We start from the raw sequence: 17,028 nt of genomic DNA, 5'->3' as shown, positions 1-17,028 counted from the left end.
ATTTTTCATTTTTGAAATTGCTTTCGATCTAATTTATCAGTAACTAGTAAAAGTGAAACATGTGACAAATCTGATAATGAAGATCCTTCCACAAGCTATATTTATGGATCCTAAATTAATGAGAAGCATATAATTAAGAAAATTCGATTAAAGTAAGATGCCAAGTGTAAATTGAAGGGGCTAACTCCCATGCTTTGAGTCTTATTGAGGTAAATTATTCACATTTTGTCGATCACAAATGAGAACCTTGCATCAAATGAGAGATGAGAAACTTTTCTGTGAATAGCCTCTGCAAGTTTTCTCAAAGCAGACCATTTGTGGTCAGTAAGCTTAAAATTTTCTTAATAAAATCTGTGACTTTTTAGAGCTCATTTTTCAAGTGTTCAATTTTGGACAATTGATTTTAATCTAAATTCAATTACATTTGTACTCTAATGATATGAGTCTAATCATTCAATTGAGAGAAGTTTGATAGATAGATATCGGATCCGGGATCCGATTTCATTTTGGCTTTTTTTCTATTTTGAAATCTCACATTCAAAACTCGTTCGTTAAGTGAAATATCATTTAAACAAGTGTTATTGCCGTTCATGTTATTTACTAATTTACTTTAATTTTTTCCCAACTATATGTTATTTTGGATAGATAACTGTTAGTAAATTTTATATTTGTTGGAATCTATCACATCTCTAGATCTGATCATTTGTATTGAAAAGTGATTTAAGCATTAGTTGTTTCTACAATGTCTATCAATGAACTTCCAGAGGAATGCTTGTTAATCATTTTTGATTTAATAAATGAATTGGATGACTTATTAAACTGCTATAAAGGTAAGTTTACTTTACACGAATCATTTTAATTTCTTTTTATATAATAAACATAGTCACAAGACTTCTAGTCTTCAAGTCTATCAATGATTTTTCGTATATAGATTGTCTTTCAATGCTTATCTGACTTATATTCACTAGTCAACTATATGTAGTTATAAGCCATTCAGATATATCTAATAATATCGAGCGGACCAACACAAGATCTAGAAATTTAATGAAAAATTTCCTTACAGTATGCAGTAAATGGAGCCATTTAATTGAAGAGCGAACTAGAAAAGTTAAATATTTGGTTGGTAAGAAGAAAATTTTTATCGATACATATTCTCATGTGGGCCAATTTCCTCATTTAAGCAATTTATATTTTCAGATTATCAAGATTATGGGTATAGTTATACGTTTGATTATGTTTACTATCGTACAGAGGAACCAATCGATGGAACTTGTTTGAACGCTCTTTTTCCTAATTTGAAGGTTTGTTGAATGTTTCAACTTCTATTGTTGGCTGAATATTAATTCTGTTTTATATTTTATACCCTTAGATTGGCAATTTTGATTGGAAACTCCGTGAAAAAGTAGATCATGAAGATATTGTTACATTCGTCAAAAAAAATAAATCTTTAAAAGGAATAATTGATCGATTTCATAGAGATAAATCAGTTTTCCAATATTGTGATAATCTCGAAATGGTATCATCGAATTACTTTGAGACATGCATGGCGAATAATGGCGCCAGCATTAAACAATTGCTACTTTCGCGTTATCTTCTAGATCAATTCACAACGGATGCCCATTATTTTCCGAATCTTGAAAGACTACATATTTGTAATGAGAAAGGTAATTTTTAACTATTTTTTTGATAAATTTTTGATAATGGAAATTCATCTTTTTATCCTCAGACTACCCAGATTGGGCTTACGATGGTCCCATATTAAGCAGACTCAAAATATTTGAACTGTCCTTAGTTAATTATGAAGCTGATTGTGGTTTCCATTTTATGGATTCATGTCCAAACTTACAAAGTGCACATATTAGATTGTACTCTAATCGGATTGCTGTTGATGAATCATTGAAACACGAATCTTTGCAAGATTTAGTTTTACAATTTGTAAGTGTGTGTTTTATGTGTTTGCTTAGATGTGAGATGTTCTTAAAATCTCTTCCAAAATCAAACACAATAAAAGAGGTTCATCATGACAAAAGTATCTAAATTCAACTATATTAATTAAATAATCTTTTTATGCACAGTGCACGAGAAGTAATATTCGTTCACACAACTGGAATCTCAAATCGAAAATCTTGTTAATGAAATATCCTAATCTTAAACATCTTGCACTGAGGAGCAACCAGAGCTTGGAAAATAGAGGTGTGCTACAATTGCTTAACATTTTACCCAATTTGGTGTTACTTGATGTTCGTGGTTGTCCAAAAGTCACTCAAAAGGCTGCTGATTATATTCAAGATTATAATAAACAAAATGGACGGGCAATTAAATTTTATTTTGATGGAAATCACCAGGAAATTCAATCAGATTGGCTTCAGTTATCATCTAAACGTGAAATAATCAGTCAAGGATTTGATTTCATGAAACATTGTTTTCTTAAAGATTTTGATGATCTTCCTACTTTCTTGATTCCCAGTGAGGACTAAATAATTAAATGCAACCATTTATCTATAGATACATGTATATTCAATACACAATATTTATTCATAATATGTATCAGGAAATCACTCAAAATAGAATAAAAATACGGACAATTAACACTATTTCATTGTCAACTTCAATAAAGAGATAAATAACCGATAGGTTTAATTACAACTGAATTTCAAGCACATTAATCGAATCTGAACTTAAATACAATCACGATCTGTTTGAAATTAAATGATACCAAATGTGTTGACTATTATTTATGCTCTAGGAATTGTGATATCAGTGTAAGTATCATTAAAGATTGTTCAACACAAGTTATAATGATCCATTTTCCGTCAACATTATACTCTTATCAACTTTTAAAAGGAAAATACAGTAAAATCTCGCAAAGTTACATGTAAACTTACACGATTCGATCAGAAAGTTTTGTTTGGATAACATTTGCAACTTTTCTCAAAGCAGACCATTTTTCGGTCGATCAGTTCAAAAGCTTCAAATTAAGTTTTGGTTCTGTTGAGCTCTGTTAAATAATAACATGTAACCATTTATTTATTGGTATCTTCAATACACAATATATTTTCACGATACATGTGTCAGGAAGATAACTCAGTATCGAATAAAATCAGGACAAATTGAATCAGAACATTGTCGGTTTCGTTAATATAAAGATCATTTGAAGAGGTTGAATCTTACAGGTTGTTAGGCTTTGAGCCTTCTAGTGGTAAATTATTCCCATTTTGTCGATCACAAATTTTAAGACTTCTATGACGATTCTATCAAGAAATGTGAAAGTTTTCTTTAGATAACCTTTAAATAAAGAAGAACTGATGATGAGCATCGGTTTGTGGTAATGGAGATGAATTATTCGAAGTTACATTTTCAAATCAATTCCAAGCAAACCAATCAACGCTCAACTACTTAATTAATTTGTTTCTTACGTAAGTTTGGCTCTAGCAAGATCAAAGAGTATAACTCTCACTCTTTGAGCAAGATATTAATTTGAGCCAAATTTGATGGATAAATATTGGATCCGAGATCCGATTTCATTTTAGCTTCTTTTCTATTTTGGAATCTCACACTCAAAACTCGTTCGTAATTTGAGATTTAAACAAGTGTTATTTCTGTTACATTTGCCATCACTAATTTTCTTTAATTTTTTTAACTTAATCGTCTGCTCGACTTCTGACCATTTTTCTAGCTTTCTAATCAATAGTCTTTCCTTTTTGTAAAAACAAACGTATACTTTGTAGCGTAACCTGTAGCTAAACTGCAAGTAACTTGAAATATTCGCAAAAGAGCGCTATTACTGTTGATGTGTTTCATCGCTAATTTACCTTATTTCTTTAATCATATGTTTATGAATAGATAAGTTCTACTAAATTTGATATTCTTTGAAATCAATCAAATCTCTAGATCGAAACATTTGGATTGAAAAGTGATTGTTATAGCTTGAGCAATGTTTATCAATGAACTTCCAGAAGATTGTTTACTCATCATTTTTGGTCAAATAAATGAATTGGATGATTTATTGAACTGCTATAAAGGTAAGTCTGTTTCAAACAGTTCTTGTTCTTTTGTTTTATCTAATAAAATAGAAACACATAGCCAAACGACTTTGCAAAGTATTAGATCAACGGTCTTTGCCTATGGACTATCTTCAAGTAGCTGATATTCACTAGCCAATTATTCAACAAATTCTCGTTTGTTTGCTTGTTATGAGAAAGTTTCACTTCTGAATCAGAGACTCGCATTTGACTCAAGCTGAAGCCATTCAGATAGAGCGATTAATCTCATTAATTTTACGAATGTTTCATTATTTCATGATTCTATTAGTATGCAACAAATGGAGCGATTTAATTGCGGAGCGAACTAGAAAAGTAAAATATTTAGTTGGTAAGGGTTTTCTTCTATACTTATTCCCATTATGAATCAATCTCTTAATTTAAGCAAATTTTTTATTTACAGAACATAATGAATCACTTCCAAATTATCCATTTGATTATGTTTATTATCGAACAGAGGAACCAATTGATGGAACTTGTTTCAGCACTTTATTTCCAAATTTAATAGTATGTTTAATAATTCAACTTTTAGTGTTGGTCAACTGTTCATCGCTTTATATATCTTATTACCTTAGATTGCCGACATTTCGTATGGATTCCGTAAGAAAGTAAAGTTCGAAGAAATCTTAACATTTGTCAAAAATATAAAATCTTGCAAAGGATTAATTCATCTATACTATCATCCTTGTCCTCGAGAAGAATTAATCTTCCAATATTGTGATGAGCTCGAAATGGTATCCACGAGTTACTTTGATCCATGCATCGAAAAGAATGGTGTCAATATCAAACAATTGCACTTATTTGATATTAGATTAGATGAATTCAAGGAAGAGGCACATTATTTTCCAAATCTTGAAAGACTACACATTTGGTTCGATAATGGTGATTATATGTATATTTTTAACAAATTTTTTGTTAATGGGCATTATCTTTTATCCACAGACTGGCCAGATGACTACTACGATGGTCCGATACTGAGAAATCTTAAAATACTTGAACTGTTCTTATCTTCTTATTCTCCTGACGACATTTATTATGGTTTCCAATTCATAGATTCATGTCCAAATCTTCAAAGTGCCCATATTTACACGCGACATGATCATATTTTTGTTGATGAATCGTTAAAACATATATCTTTGCGAGATTTAGTTATTAAATTTGTAAGTATTTTCGCTAGAAATGTATAAGTTAATTTGTGAAATATTTGATATTTATTTCCAAATCAAACCTAATGAGAGAAGTTTGCCACAATAAAAGTATCTGAATTCATCTGAATCAATTAACTAATTTTGTACATACACAGTATTCTTTTGATTATCATTGTACGTTCAACTGGAATGAATTTAGAAGCTTGTTCATGAAATATCCAAATCTTAAACATCTTGCATTGAGGAACAACAATAGCCTGAAAAATAAACATGTGGAGCAATTGGTTACCATTTTACCCAATTTGGTGTTATTTGATGTTCGTGGTTGTCCAAAAGTCACTCAGGAGGCTGCTAATTATGTCCAAGATTATAATAAACAACATGGACGATCTATCAAGTTTTATTTTGATGATAATTACGATGATATTCAATCAGATTGGCCTAATTTGTCCACTAAATGTGAAACAATTAGTCAAGGTTTTGATTTCATGAAAAATTGTTTTCTTAAAGATTTTGATGGACTTTCTACTTTCTTAATTTCTAATGAAGGCTAAATAAGATTCAAAACACAATATGTATTCATGATATTAATCAGGAAGATCTTATAATTTTAAAGCAATCTGAGGTGAAGCTATCAAAACTTAATTTTAATTTACAATAAAAATTTGTTGACATCAAAAGATTTCCACGTCCATTCAAAGATGACTATTAAATATGCTCAAAGATTTATGCCAGAAATATCAGCTTTAGTACGTGTATTATCACAGATGATTTAACATAATTCATTAAATGACACATTTTTTGATAAAATTATACTCTAATCAACTCATTTAAAAGGAACAATCAGAATTTTATTCAGTTTTAACCTTATCCCAAAAAGGTAGAGCAAGATCATTAATGTAAGAGAAATTTATTGCATCAATGAAAATCAAAATTAGAAACATGAGCATTGCCAGATAAAATAAGATAAATTGATTAAAATTCACAAGAATAGCATTGAAGAGGTCAAGTCTTCTTATAGAAGAAATTATTCACATTTTGTCGATCACGAATTTTAAAACTCACACCAGTTGTGAATGAGTTTAAAAGTTTCTTGATGAAGGCTCTGACTGTGTCAACTGAAAATTTCAACTGGAATGAATTTCAAAGATTGTTCATGAAATATCCAAATCTTGAACATCTCGCACTGTGGAGAAACTGGAGACTGAAAAATGAACATGTGAAGCAAATGGTCCATATTTTACCTAATTTAGTGTTATTTGATGTTCGTGGATGTCCAAAAGTCACTCCAAATGCTATTAACTATGTACAAGATTATAATAGACTACGTGGACGATCAATCAAGTTTTATTTCGATGGGAATTACCATGATATTCAATCAGATTGGCCTCATTTATCAACCAAGCGTGAAAAAATAAGTCAAGGTTTTGATTTCATGAAAAATTGTTTTCTTAAAGGTTTTGATGGACTTTCTACTTTCTTACTCGTTAGTATCTGGTGAAGACTGAATAACCAAATGGACACATGTATCGGTATTTCAATCAGTCATGCATGTACTTGGAACTGTACTTGTGAATTCACAGTGTGTTGAGGTTCTTTCGTCGCTTGAGAATTAAGTCTTTTTCTGTTTCGTGTTTTTATTTGAATTTTGTAAAATGTCTCGCTTCCCTAACTCTTCATGAAATATTACTTTACTAACGTATCAGAATTTTCAATGATAATTTAATTTTAAAAATAAATTCTTGAAGAAGATTCACAATCCTGAATCCTGAACCCTCCAAATAAAATGTAAGTGGAACTTTTGATGAACTCGAAATGGTAGCCAAATGAAAACCCAAAGCTGAAAAATGAAAGACACTTTTAGCTTTTCCATTTTAATGCGTAATAGGAATATCTTGATTCTACTGATATTATTCCATCTATCGTTTGATTCTATGATTAAACCAAAACTTGAAAGATTCACGAGAAATACAAAAAGCTAAAGTATTAAATAAATCTTTAATATTAACGAAAGCAATCGGATGATTGAAGTTGAGAGTATTGAAATAACGCTGGTTACTATAATAAAAGTTGTATTTTTTCTTGACGTTGATCATGAAGTTGCAAAATATTTGTAAGATTCAAACATCAAGTGTTTAAATTAAGAAAGAGAAATGGACGAAATTATTCTCCTCTTTCTTTATTCTGTCTATTTCCCTGTCTTGACAAATCTATTTCTTATTCTAACAATGGTCAGAAGGGCAAAACTAACTCTTTATTTTAACTAAAGGATTATTGAGGAGAGTGGTAATTATGACTCCAAAGTGGTGACTTGAAAATGACTGGAATTAGTGCTTGGACATAGTATTTATTTAATTATTAGTTTAACAAAATTTATTTAATTCAATGGGATATTGTCCGCTAAATGATTATTATTAATAAATGTTATTAAATGGCCTTAAAATCTTACATATTCTTATATGGTTCTTATCTGCATTTACTGAGTCAAAAAAGAGTCTTCTAATATCAAATGAATGGTCATGAAAATAGCTAAAAACTTCCTCGACCGCAACTGTATTAATACGACTTGACAAGAATGAAAGGAATAAACAGTAGTTGTTGAAGGGAATATCCGATTTCATTTTTAAATATGTTAGTTATTGAACGATAAACTAATGACGAGTAATGAGTAATTGATAAGAGGCCAAAGCTCAATGATTGTAGACTCTACAATGTAGAGTTCATGATGATGGACTAAATAAGCCAATTCCTATTGATTGAATTGTTTTATTAATGAAATTTTGTTGATGAAAAACTAAGTTTTAATGTTAATGAACGAAACGATTCATTTTTCAATAAAAACAATTGGTTTCAGTTTATATTCTCTGATAATTAAAAATTAAAAATAATTCAATGTAACCATTAATTTATTAGTATCTTCAATACGAACACTTTACCTATGGAAATACTTGAAAGATTTGTGATGAAAACAGAAGTGAAAATCTTGGAGACGATGAACGGAATCTTTTTTGACCAATTTATGAATGCTTTAATGCTTTAGTGATCTGATTCTTATAAACTCACTGACTTACTTGTTAGTGCATTAATCTTTGCTAAAAACGGTACTCGTAGCGGTTTCTCAGGGCTGACAATGGCAAAGAGTTTTGATCATCATTTGAGTTATTTTTAATACAATAGATGGCGTGTTTTGCTATCAACGCAACAACGAATCAAATCTCAATCCTTTCCTTTTGCAAAATTTAAAAGATTACTTAACAGTTTCTGTAAATCGTCGACTCTTTTCATATCTCTCTCTTTCACTTTCACCCACTCAAACTGTTCTTAACTTGAAATATTATTTAATAAATAGTGTCATTGCATTTAAAGTGTATTCGAAGTGTATTTGACTTTTTTACCAATAGTTTACTTCATTTTTTTCCAATTATATGTCCATTAGTTGATTTTACAATGTTAATCAATGAACTTCCAGAGGAATGTTTACTCATCATTTTTGGTTTCATAAATGAATTGAATGATTTAGCAAACTGTTATAAAGGTAAGTCTCGTTCAAACGAATCCTATTCTTTATCCTATAATTTAAACAAAAAATAAGTTACACATCTTAATCAGAGACTCTGGTCCGATTCAAGTTAAAATCCATTTCAGCTATATTGCTTAATCTCAGTGCTTTAGCATCCGACTGTGAATTATGCCAATGTGATCAATATTATAATTCGAATGTTCACAGTATATTTTCACTAACGTTGATTAGGATGTGTTAATAGTGAAGCAATTTAATAGTATTAAGCAAAACAACAGAAAATTTAGTAATTTAATATTTTCTTTACAGTATGCAACAAATGGAGTCGTTTGGTTTTAGAGCGAGCTAGAAAAGTTAAATATTTGTTTGGTAAGACTCAAATTTTTATCAATACTTATTCCCACTATGAATAAAACCTTCTCATTTAAGCAATTTATAATTTCATAACATCAAGATTGTCGTGATGAAGACCCTCCAAGTCACCTGTTTGATTATGCTTATTATTCAATAGATGAACCGATGGATTTAACTTTTATGAGCACATTATTTCCTGATTTAAAGGTTTGTTGAATGCTTTTTATTTGTTTACTGAATATTCATTTTGTACCTGGTAATATATCTTATAATTTTAGGTTGTCGAGTTCTCTTTCGGCTTTTGGGAAAGATCAAGATTCCTTTGGGAAGATATCATTACATGGGTCAAAAAGATGAAATCTTTAAAAGGATTAATGGTTTCCTTTCTTGCTGAAGATGACGAAATTTACCAATATTGTAATGAACTTGAAATGGTATCCATCGATCGCATTGAGCCATGCACAAATGTGAATAGTGTCAATATTAAACAATTGTGCCTTGTTAATGATATCTGCGCCTTATTCATGGAAAATGCACATTATTTTCCAAATCTTGAAAGATTATTGCTGCATACAGAAGAAGGTGATTTTATAATACTTTTTTAAGAAATTTTTGATAATGACATTCATCTTTTATCCTCAGATTTAATATACTACTACAATGGTCCCATATTCAGCCGACTTAAAATAGTTCAATTTGCCAAAGTGGATTGGGCCTATATGGATGATGATGGCCCAAGCATTTATCATGGATTCCAGTTTATGGATTCATGTCCAAACTTACAGAGTGCCACTATTTCATTGGGATTTAATCGCATTTTTGTTGATGAAACATTGAAACACGAATCTTTGCAAGATTTAGTCATAGAATTTGTAAGTATTATTTGATTCGAATTTATTTGTGTAATATTCCTGAAATTTTGATGATGAGAATAGAGAATTTTATCATTGAAAAGTATCTAAATCCATCTATATTAATCAACTAATTTTATATGCACAGTCTGAACCTGAAGATACTGATAGTGTCACCTGGAATGAATTTAAAAGATTGTTTATCAAGTATCCAAATCTTAAACATCTCGCACTGAGGAGTTGGAATAGGCTGACCAATAATCATGTTAAGCAGTTGGTTCGCCTTTTACCCAATTTAGTGTTATTTGATGTTCGCTGTTGTCCAAAAGTCACTCAAAAGGCTGTTAATTATATTCAAAATTATAATAGACTACATGGACGGACAATCAAATTTTATTTTGATGGGAATTACCATGAAGTTCAATCAGATTGGCCTCATTTATCCACCAAGTATGAAAAAATAAGTCAAGGTTTCGATTTCATGAAAAATTGTTTTTTTAAAGATTTTTATAAGCTTCCTACTTTCTTAATCTCTAGTGAGGACTGAATAATCTGTGAACATACTCATCTATAAGTATCTTAAATGTACAATATGCATTCACGATATTAATTAGGAAGATCATTAGGTAAAAATGACCGATTCATATAATTTCAATCGAATCTATCGCTTTTATCAATTCTGAATAAAAATTTGTATATCTATTATTTATTTGTTTGTAAATCTAACAATGACCACTTCAAGTACAAGAGATCAGCAGAGATTTTAACAGTATAACCGATTCCCTATGTCCGTAAAGAGAAAAAGCAAATTGTTGGAGTAGACCAGACAACGAGATTAATTTAAATTTACTTTCGTAAAAACATTTACCATTGAAATACCGCAACTGAGGCCAGATATTTTTGTAGATTTCATTATCTAACCTGATTAATTCATTGCCAGATAAATTAAATTCGGTCAGAGATGGCATACCTTGAAACATATTGAGTTAGATATATTCTAAACTGTTATCACTCAAATGCAAGTACCAAAGTCTATCATTTGTTGAGTTGATGCATCTCGGTATTCTTGTCAGTTTTTCATTTCGAGTGATCTCATAGTATTTGAGGAGAACAAGATTATTCAATGCTCCTGATTGAATTGAAGTTATTTCACATCTATTGAGGCTTAATGAAGTTAAAATGGGTCCGATCACTTTAAAGACAAATTTACGAGTTAGAATGAGTGAATGGAGAGTAAATAATGTTGAATTTTCAATTACAGTAGGATTTGTTTAAAAATATGCTAAATGTGATGTTAGAAAAAGTGAAACATGTGGTACAAATCTGATAATGAAGATCCTTCAATATATAAAAAGCTATATTTATGGATCCTAAATCAATCGGACGCATAATATTAAGAAAATTTGAAGAGAGATGCTAACAATCTATTGTAATTGTTAATTGAAGGGGTTAACTCTCATACTTTGAGTCTTATTGAGGTAAATTATTCACATTTTTTCGATCACAAATGAGAAACTTTTCTGTGAATAGCCTCTGGAAATTTTCTCAAAGCAGACTATTTTTTGGTCAACAAGTTTAAAAGTTTCGGAAAGCTCATTTTTCAAACGGTCAATTTTTAACAATTGATTTTAATTTAAATTCTATTACTTTAATCATTTATTTGAGCGAAGTTTGATAGATAGATATCGGATCCGAGATCCGATTTCATTTTAGCTTTTTTTCTATTTTGGAATCTCACTTTCATAACTCGTTTGTAACTTGAAATATCATTTAACAAGTGTTGTGCTGTTACATTTTGCATCACTAATTTACTTTAATTTTTCATAATTATATGTTAATACATATTAATAGTTGACAAACTAAAATTTATACCTGTTGGAATCAATTTCATCTCTAGATCGGTCCTCTGAATCGGAAAGTGATTAGTAGGTTTATTGAATAAACTTTATTCATTCGAAGATTCCACGATGTTTATCAATGAACTTCCAGACGATTGTTTTCTCATCATTTTTGGTCTCATAAATGAATTGGATGATTTAGTAAACTGCTATAAAGGTAAGTCTGTTTTAAAAAATCTCTATATTTTTGTTTTTATCTAATAAAATAGCAACAAAGTCAAACGACTTTGGAAAGTGAATGGATGTTGCCTGTTGGTTATCTTTTGTAGCTTAGTTAACTGATATTCACTAGTCAACTATTCAGTTAAATTCTTGTTTGTTCACTAGCTATGAGTTATCGAATACCAGGTTTTTTCAAAAATATTACACGAAATCATATTTCTTAGTACTAACAGTTAGCAGCAGCCAGTAGTACTCTACAAGATCAAGATGCATAACACAAGCGATACAAAATTATTCACTTATGCTTTGACATTCATAGTTATAGGATTTTCTAGGTAGTAACACCTCTGAATCAGAGAGTCTCATTTGATCCAAGCTAAAGCCATTCAGCTAAAGCCATTAATCTCATTGCTAAAACATCTGAATATGGATTATAACAATGTGGTGATTATATGATACTCATGATTTAAAATTGATTGCTGCTGTATAATATCCACATGATTTGACAAATGTTTCATTATTTATGATTTTATTAGTATGCAACAAATGGAGCGATTTAATTGCGGAGCGAACTAGAAAAGTTAAATATTTAGTTGGTAAGAGTTTTCATCTCTACTCATTCCCATTATGAATCAATCTCTTAATTTAAGCAATTTTTTATTTTTAGAACATAATGATTGGTGGAACCAAGGATCATTTCCAAGTTATCCGTTTGATTATGTTTATTATCGAACAGAGAAAACAATCGATGGAACTTTTCTGAACACATTATTTCCTAATTTAAAGGTTTGTTGAATGTTTGAAATTCTCTTGTTGCCTGAATATTAATTCTGTTACATCTTATTCCCTTAGATTGCCGACTTTTCTGTTACATTCACTGAAAAAGTAAAACACGAAGAAATCGTTACATTGGTCAAAAATATAAAATCTTGCAAAGGAATAATCCATCAATACTATCATCATTACCCTCGAGAAGAATTAATTTTCCAATATTGTGATGATCTCGAAATGGTCTCCACTAATTACTTTGATTCATTCATCTTTAAGAATGGTGTCAGTATCAAACAATTGCACCTATTGGATATTAGATTAAATAGATTCAAGGAAACGGCAAATTATTTTCCAAATCTCGAAAGACTGCACATTTATTTTGATAATGGTGATTATTTTTATATTTTGAATTTTTTTTGTTAATGGGCATCATCCTTTATTCACAGACTGGTCAGATGGCTACTACGGTGGCCCAATATTGAGAAGACTTGAAATACTAGAATTGCTCTTGTATCCATATTGTTATGAAGACATTTATTATGGTTTCCAATTCATGGATTCATGTCCAAATCTTCAAAGTGCACATATTTACTTGCGATTCCACCACATTTTTGTTGATGAGTCATTAAAACACGAATCTTTGCGAGATTTAGTCATAGAATTTGTAAGTATCTTTCCATTTGAAATTAATAAGTTTATTTGCGAAATATTCTTGAATTTCCAAATCAAACCTAATAAGAGATCTTAAAAAATTGTCTGAATTCATCTGTATAAATCAAATAATTTGTATTTGCACAGTATCTTTCTGATTATGACAGTTTCAACTGGAATGAATGGAAAAGCTTGTTTATGAAATATCCAAATCTTAAACATCTTGCACTGAGGAACAACAATAGCCTGAAAAATAAACATGTGGAGCAATTGGTTACCATTTTACCCAATTTGGTGTTATTTGATGTTCGGGGTTGTCCAAAAGTCACTCAAGAGGCTGCTAATTATGTTCAAAATGATAATAGACTACATGGACGGACAATCAAGTATTATTTTGATGATAATTACCATGATATTCAATCAGATTGGCCGCATTTATCAACCAAACGTGAAAAAATAAGTCAAGGTTTTGATTTCATGAAAAATTGTTTTCTTAAAAATTTTGATGGACTTTCTACTTTCTTAATTTCTAATGAGGACTAAATAACATTCAAAACACAATATGTATTCATGATATCAATTTGGAAGATCTTATAATTACAATGCAACCTGGCGTGCAGCTATCAAAACTTAATTTTAATTTACGATAAAAATTTCTCAAAGCAGGCCATTTACGGTCAATAAGTTCAGAAAATTCAGAACCAAGGGCTCTGTTAAGTTCATTTTTCCTACTGTCAATTTTGAAAAATTGATTGTGATCTAAATTCAATTACTTTAGTCGTTTAACTAACTTGTTTTCTTGATTTGATTAAGAAAAACTGTCTTAATGTCAATGCGGATCTTCATGAGATTAATGATCATTAGAAGAGGTTATGTGTACTTGTAACCATTTATGAGATCTGAGTGTTTCATGTAAAAGCTTCATTTGTGTTTTATTCTTAAATTGGGTCAAACAAGCCTCAGAGTTCGCTAAGCTTAACATGTGTCACTTATACAAGTGTTTAATAGATGGCGCTTTATCATCAGTGACACTTGCGCTAAATCTAAATTCAAAGTTTTTCGCGATCTCATTGTTATCTTACTTTTTGGCTTTCAATCTTAAATCTTTGTGTAACGTTAAGTATTATTCAAACAAGTGTCTTTGCTGTTAGTGTGTTTTATCGCTAATATACTGCAATTTGCTAATTACATGTTTATGCATAAATAAATGCTGCTAAAGTTTACTTTTGTTGCAATTAATTACATCTCTAGATCGGATCATCTGTATTTAAAAGTGATTAGTCAGGCTTTTAAGCATTATTGATTTCAAAATGTTTATCAATGAACTTCCAGAGGAATGTTTGCTCATCATTTTTGGTTCAATAAATGAATTGGATGATTTATTGAACTGCTATAAAGGTAAATCTGTTTTAAACAAATCATTTTCTTTTTTGGTTTATCTAATAAAATTAAATAAAACAACACAAATAATGAAAGAGTAACGCTATTCACTCTTTGCAGCATAGTCAAAATACTACGGAAAAAGGATCAATGTTTTTTTATAAAATATCACATGAAACAATATTTCCATCTACTAGCAGCAGTTACCTCAATAGGATCTGAATGTATTATATAACGCAAACGATTTAAAATGATTCACTTTTGCTTTTGCATTCATAATTTCAGGCTTTTTCTAGTAAGTTACGCCTCTGTATTCGAGAGCCTGACCTGTTACGATTGAGAGCCATTCAGGTACATTGATAAGTCTCACAAGCAGTACACTAACATCTGAATAGATTATAGCGATGTGATGAAAATATATCTGACTTAATCTGAATATATTGACTTTTCAAGTTTAATATTCGCATACTTTTACAAATGTTTAGTTAAGTTTTGTTGAAATTGGAGATTGCTTATATTTGAAACAATGTTATTAATATTTAGTAATTTAATACGGATTTTTATACCAGTATGTCGTAAATGGAGCCATTTAATTGCAGAGCGAACCAGAAAAGTTAAATATTTGACTGGTAAGACTCGCATTACTATCATTAGTTGTTCTCATTGTTAATTATAAACAATTTATATTTTCAGAACATGAAGGTGATTGGCCAGATAGGAAGCCATTTCCAAGTTATCCGCTGAATCATGTTTATTATCGAACAGAGGAACCAATCGATGGAACTTTTTTGAGCACATTATTTCCAAATTTAATAGTTCGTTGAATAATTCAACTTTTATTGTTGGTCAACTATTCATTTTATTATACCTTTCAATATAGATTATCGAATATTCTAAAGGATTTCGTAAAAAAGTAAAACATGAAGATATCGTTCCATTGGTCAAAAAAGTAAAACCTTTAAAAGGATTAATTCATCAATTTGTCTATGGAGATTCAATTTTTGAATATTTTGTTGAACTCGAAATGCTATCCTACGATGTCATCGGTGCGTTCATTGGACAGACTTGTGCAAATATCAAACAGTTGAAAATTAAGGATTTTACTGTAAATGATAGCTTCAGTGATTATGAACATTCTTTTCCAAATCTTGAAAGACTATGCGTGAATGCTGAAGGTAATTTTTAAATACTTTTATATTTTATTTTTTTGAATTTTGAACAAATTTTTGATAATAGTCATTCATCTTCCATCCTCAGGCTGCCAAGATGGACCCTACGGTGGTCCCATATTCAGAAGACTTAAAATACTTGAATTGTTCTTCACTTGTTACGCTGATACAAGCATTAATTATGGATTCCAGTTCATGGATTCATGTCCAAACTTACAGAGTGCCCATGTTTACTTTGAATCTAATCGTATTTATGTTGATGAATCAATTAAACACAAATCTTTACAAGATTTAGTCATAGAATTTGTAAGTATTATTCGATTTGTAATGTGTTTGCTTTTTTGTGAAATACTTTTACAATTTATTTCCAAAGTGCTAACAATAATCAATGTTCAGCATGACAAAAGTATCTGAATTCATCTACATTAATTAACTAACCTGTATATACACAGTATGAACCTTATTGGAAGGAAAATATCAACTGGAATGAATTGGAAAGATTGTTTACGAAATATCCAAATCTTAAACATCTTGCCCTGTGGAGCTACAAAAGCCTAGAAAATGAATATGTTGAGCGATTCGTCCGGATATTACCAAATTTAGTGTTACTTGCTGTTCGTGGATGTCCAAAAGTCACTAAAAATGCTGTTAACTATGTACAAGATTATAATAGACGACATGGACGGGCGATCAAGTTTTATTTTGATGGGAATTACCATGAAATTCAATCAGATTGGCCTCAGTTATCATCTAAACGTGAAAAAATCAGTCAAGGTTTTGATTTCATGAAACATTGTTTTCTTAAAGATTTTAATAGTCTTCCTACTTTTTTAGTACCTGGTGAGGACTGAATAACCAAATGGACACATGAATCGGTATTTTAATAAGTCTCTACAATATTTTCAATCAGTCATATTTGGAGCCGTACTTGTGAATTCACAGTGCTTTGAGAATAAAACGCCTTTGACGCTTGAGAATCAAGTTATTAATTTATTTCCATTCTGTAAAATGTCGTATTTCCCGACCTCTTCATGAAATATTACTTTACTAGTAAATGTTAAATCTAGTAAATCTTAAAATACAA

At 30.1% G+C, this 17,028-nt stretch overlaps 4 protein-coding genes across 6 annotated transcripts; all 4 read left to right on the top strand.

The window, feature by feature from the left end:
- The first annotated feature begins 519 nt into the window (after positions 1–519).
- Positions 520–2,503, top strand: LOC107371774 (uncharacterized). Its single transcript, XM_025162070.2, has 6 exons — positions 520–830; positions 1,064–1,123; positions 1,198–1,301; positions 1,370–1,664; positions 1,727–1,935; positions 2,076–2,503. The coding sequence occupies exons 1-6, from the start codon at positions 743–745 to the stop codon at positions 2,475–2,477; spliced, it is 1,158 nt and encodes a 385-aa protein (XP_025017838.2). The 5' UTR covers positions 520–742; the 3' UTR covers positions 2,478–2,503.
- A 5,929-nt stretch (positions 2,504–8,432) lies between these two features.
- Positions 8,433–10,618, top strand: LOC107366236 (uncharacterized). 2 transcript variants are annotated; one of them, XM_089267200.1, is made up of 6 exons: positions 8,433–8,723; positions 9,018–9,077; positions 9,220–9,269; positions 9,341–9,644; positions 9,705–9,934; positions 10,062–10,618. In XM_089267200.1, the coding sequence occupies exons 1-6, from the start codon at positions 8,636–8,638 to the stop codon at positions 10,458–10,460; spliced, it is 1,131 nt and encodes a 376-aa protein (XP_089123326.1). In that variant the 5' UTR covers positions 8,433–8,635; the 3' UTR covers positions 10,461–10,618. The 2 variants fall into 2 exon arrangements, with proteins under 2 accessions (XP_089123326.1, XP_089123325.1); XM_089267199.1 differs by having other exon boundaries at positions 8,434–8,723; positions 9,163–9,269.
- Positions 10,619–11,634: 1,016 nt separating this feature from the next.
- On the top strand, positions 11,635–14,061 carry LOC112539491 (uncharacterized). 2 transcript variants are annotated; one of them, XM_089266903.1, is made up of 6 exons: positions 11,635–11,968; positions 12,510–12,569; positions 12,641–12,759; positions 12,826–13,132; positions 13,191–13,408; positions 13,543–14,061. In XM_089266903.1, the coding sequence occupies exons 1-6, from the start codon at positions 11,881–11,883 to the stop codon at positions 13,936–13,938; spliced, it is 1,188 nt and encodes a 395-aa protein (XP_089123029.1). In that variant the 5' UTR covers positions 11,635–11,880; the 3' UTR covers positions 13,939–14,061. The 2 variants fall into 2 exon arrangements, with proteins under 2 accessions (XP_089123029.1, XP_089123030.1); XM_089266904.1 differs by lacking the exon at positions 12,510–12,569 and having other exon boundaries at positions 11,648–11,968.
- A 137-nt stretch (positions 14,062–14,198) lies between these two features.
- Positions 14,199–16,935, top strand: LOC107371759 (uncharacterized). Its single transcript, XM_089266907.1, has 6 exons — positions 14,199–14,793; positions 15,345–15,404; positions 15,469–15,590; positions 15,656–15,950; positions 16,033–16,250; positions 16,397–16,935. Exons 1-6 carry the CDS (start codon positions 14,706–14,708, stop codon positions 16,793–16,795), a joined length of 1,182 nt encoding a protein of 393 aa, XP_089123033.1. The 5' UTR covers positions 14,199–14,705; the 3' UTR covers positions 16,796–16,935.
- Positions 16,936–17,028: the final 93 nt, after the last annotated feature.

Source organism: Tetranychus urticae, chromosome 2, assembly GCF_039701765.1.
Source record: "Tetranychus urticae isolate SD_2017Ah chromosome 2, NJAU_TeUrti_SD_1.0, whole genome shotgun sequence".
NCBI classification, from domain to species: Eukaryota; Metazoa; Arthropoda; class Arachnida; order Trombidiformes; family Tetranychidae; genus Tetranychus; species Tetranychus urticae.
The sequence above is the reverse complement of the archived record's forward strand: the minus strand, read 5'-3'. Positions and strand labels throughout refer to the sequence as shown.

Coding starts and splice junctions, on each gene's coding strand:
- LOC107371774 (XM_025162070.2), top strand. CDS start 743: ATGTCTATCAATGAACTTCCAGAGGAATGCTTGTTAATCATTTTTGAT. Junction 1,124..1,197: donor AAAAGTTAAATATTTGGTTG/GTAAGAAGAAAA, acceptor TTATATTTTCAG/ATTATCAAGATTATGGGTAT. Junction 1,936..2,075: donor AAGATTTAGTTTTACAATTT/GTAAGTGTGTGT, acceptor TTTTATGCACAG/TGCACGAGAAGTAATATTCG.
- LOC107366236 (XM_089267199.1), top strand. CDS start 8,636: ATGTTAATCAATGAACTTCCAGAGGAATGTTTACTCATCATTTTTGGT. Junction 9,078..9,162: donor AAAAGTTAAATATTTGTTTG/GTAAGACTCAAA, acceptor CATAACATCAAG/ATTGTCGTGATGAAGACCCT. Junction 9,645..9,704: donor ATTGCTGCATACAGAAGAAG/GTGATTTTATAA, acceptor TTTTATCCTCAG/ATTTAATATACTACTACAAT.
- LOC112539491 (XM_089266903.1), top strand. CDS start 11,881: ATGTTTATCAATGAACTTCCAGACGATTGTTTTCTCATCATTTTTGGT. Junction 13,133..13,190: donor GCACATTTATTTTGATAATG/GTGATTATTTTT, acceptor CTTTATTCACAG/ACTGGTCAGATGGCTACTAC. Junction 13,409..13,542: donor GAGATTTAGTCATAGAATTT/GTAAGTATCTTT, acceptor GTATTTGCACAG/TATCTTTCTGATTATGACAG.
- LOC107371759 (XM_089266907.1), top strand. CDS start 14,706: ATGTTTATCAATGAACTTCCAGAGGAATGTTTGCTCATCATTTTTGGT. Junction 15,591..15,655: donor CATTATTTCCAAATTTAATA/GTTCGTTGAATA, acceptor CTTTCAATATAG/ATTATCGAATATTCTAAAGG. Junction 16,251..16,396: donor AAGATTTAGTCATAGAATTT/GTAAGTATTATT, acceptor GTATATACACAG/TATGAACCTTATTGGAAGGA.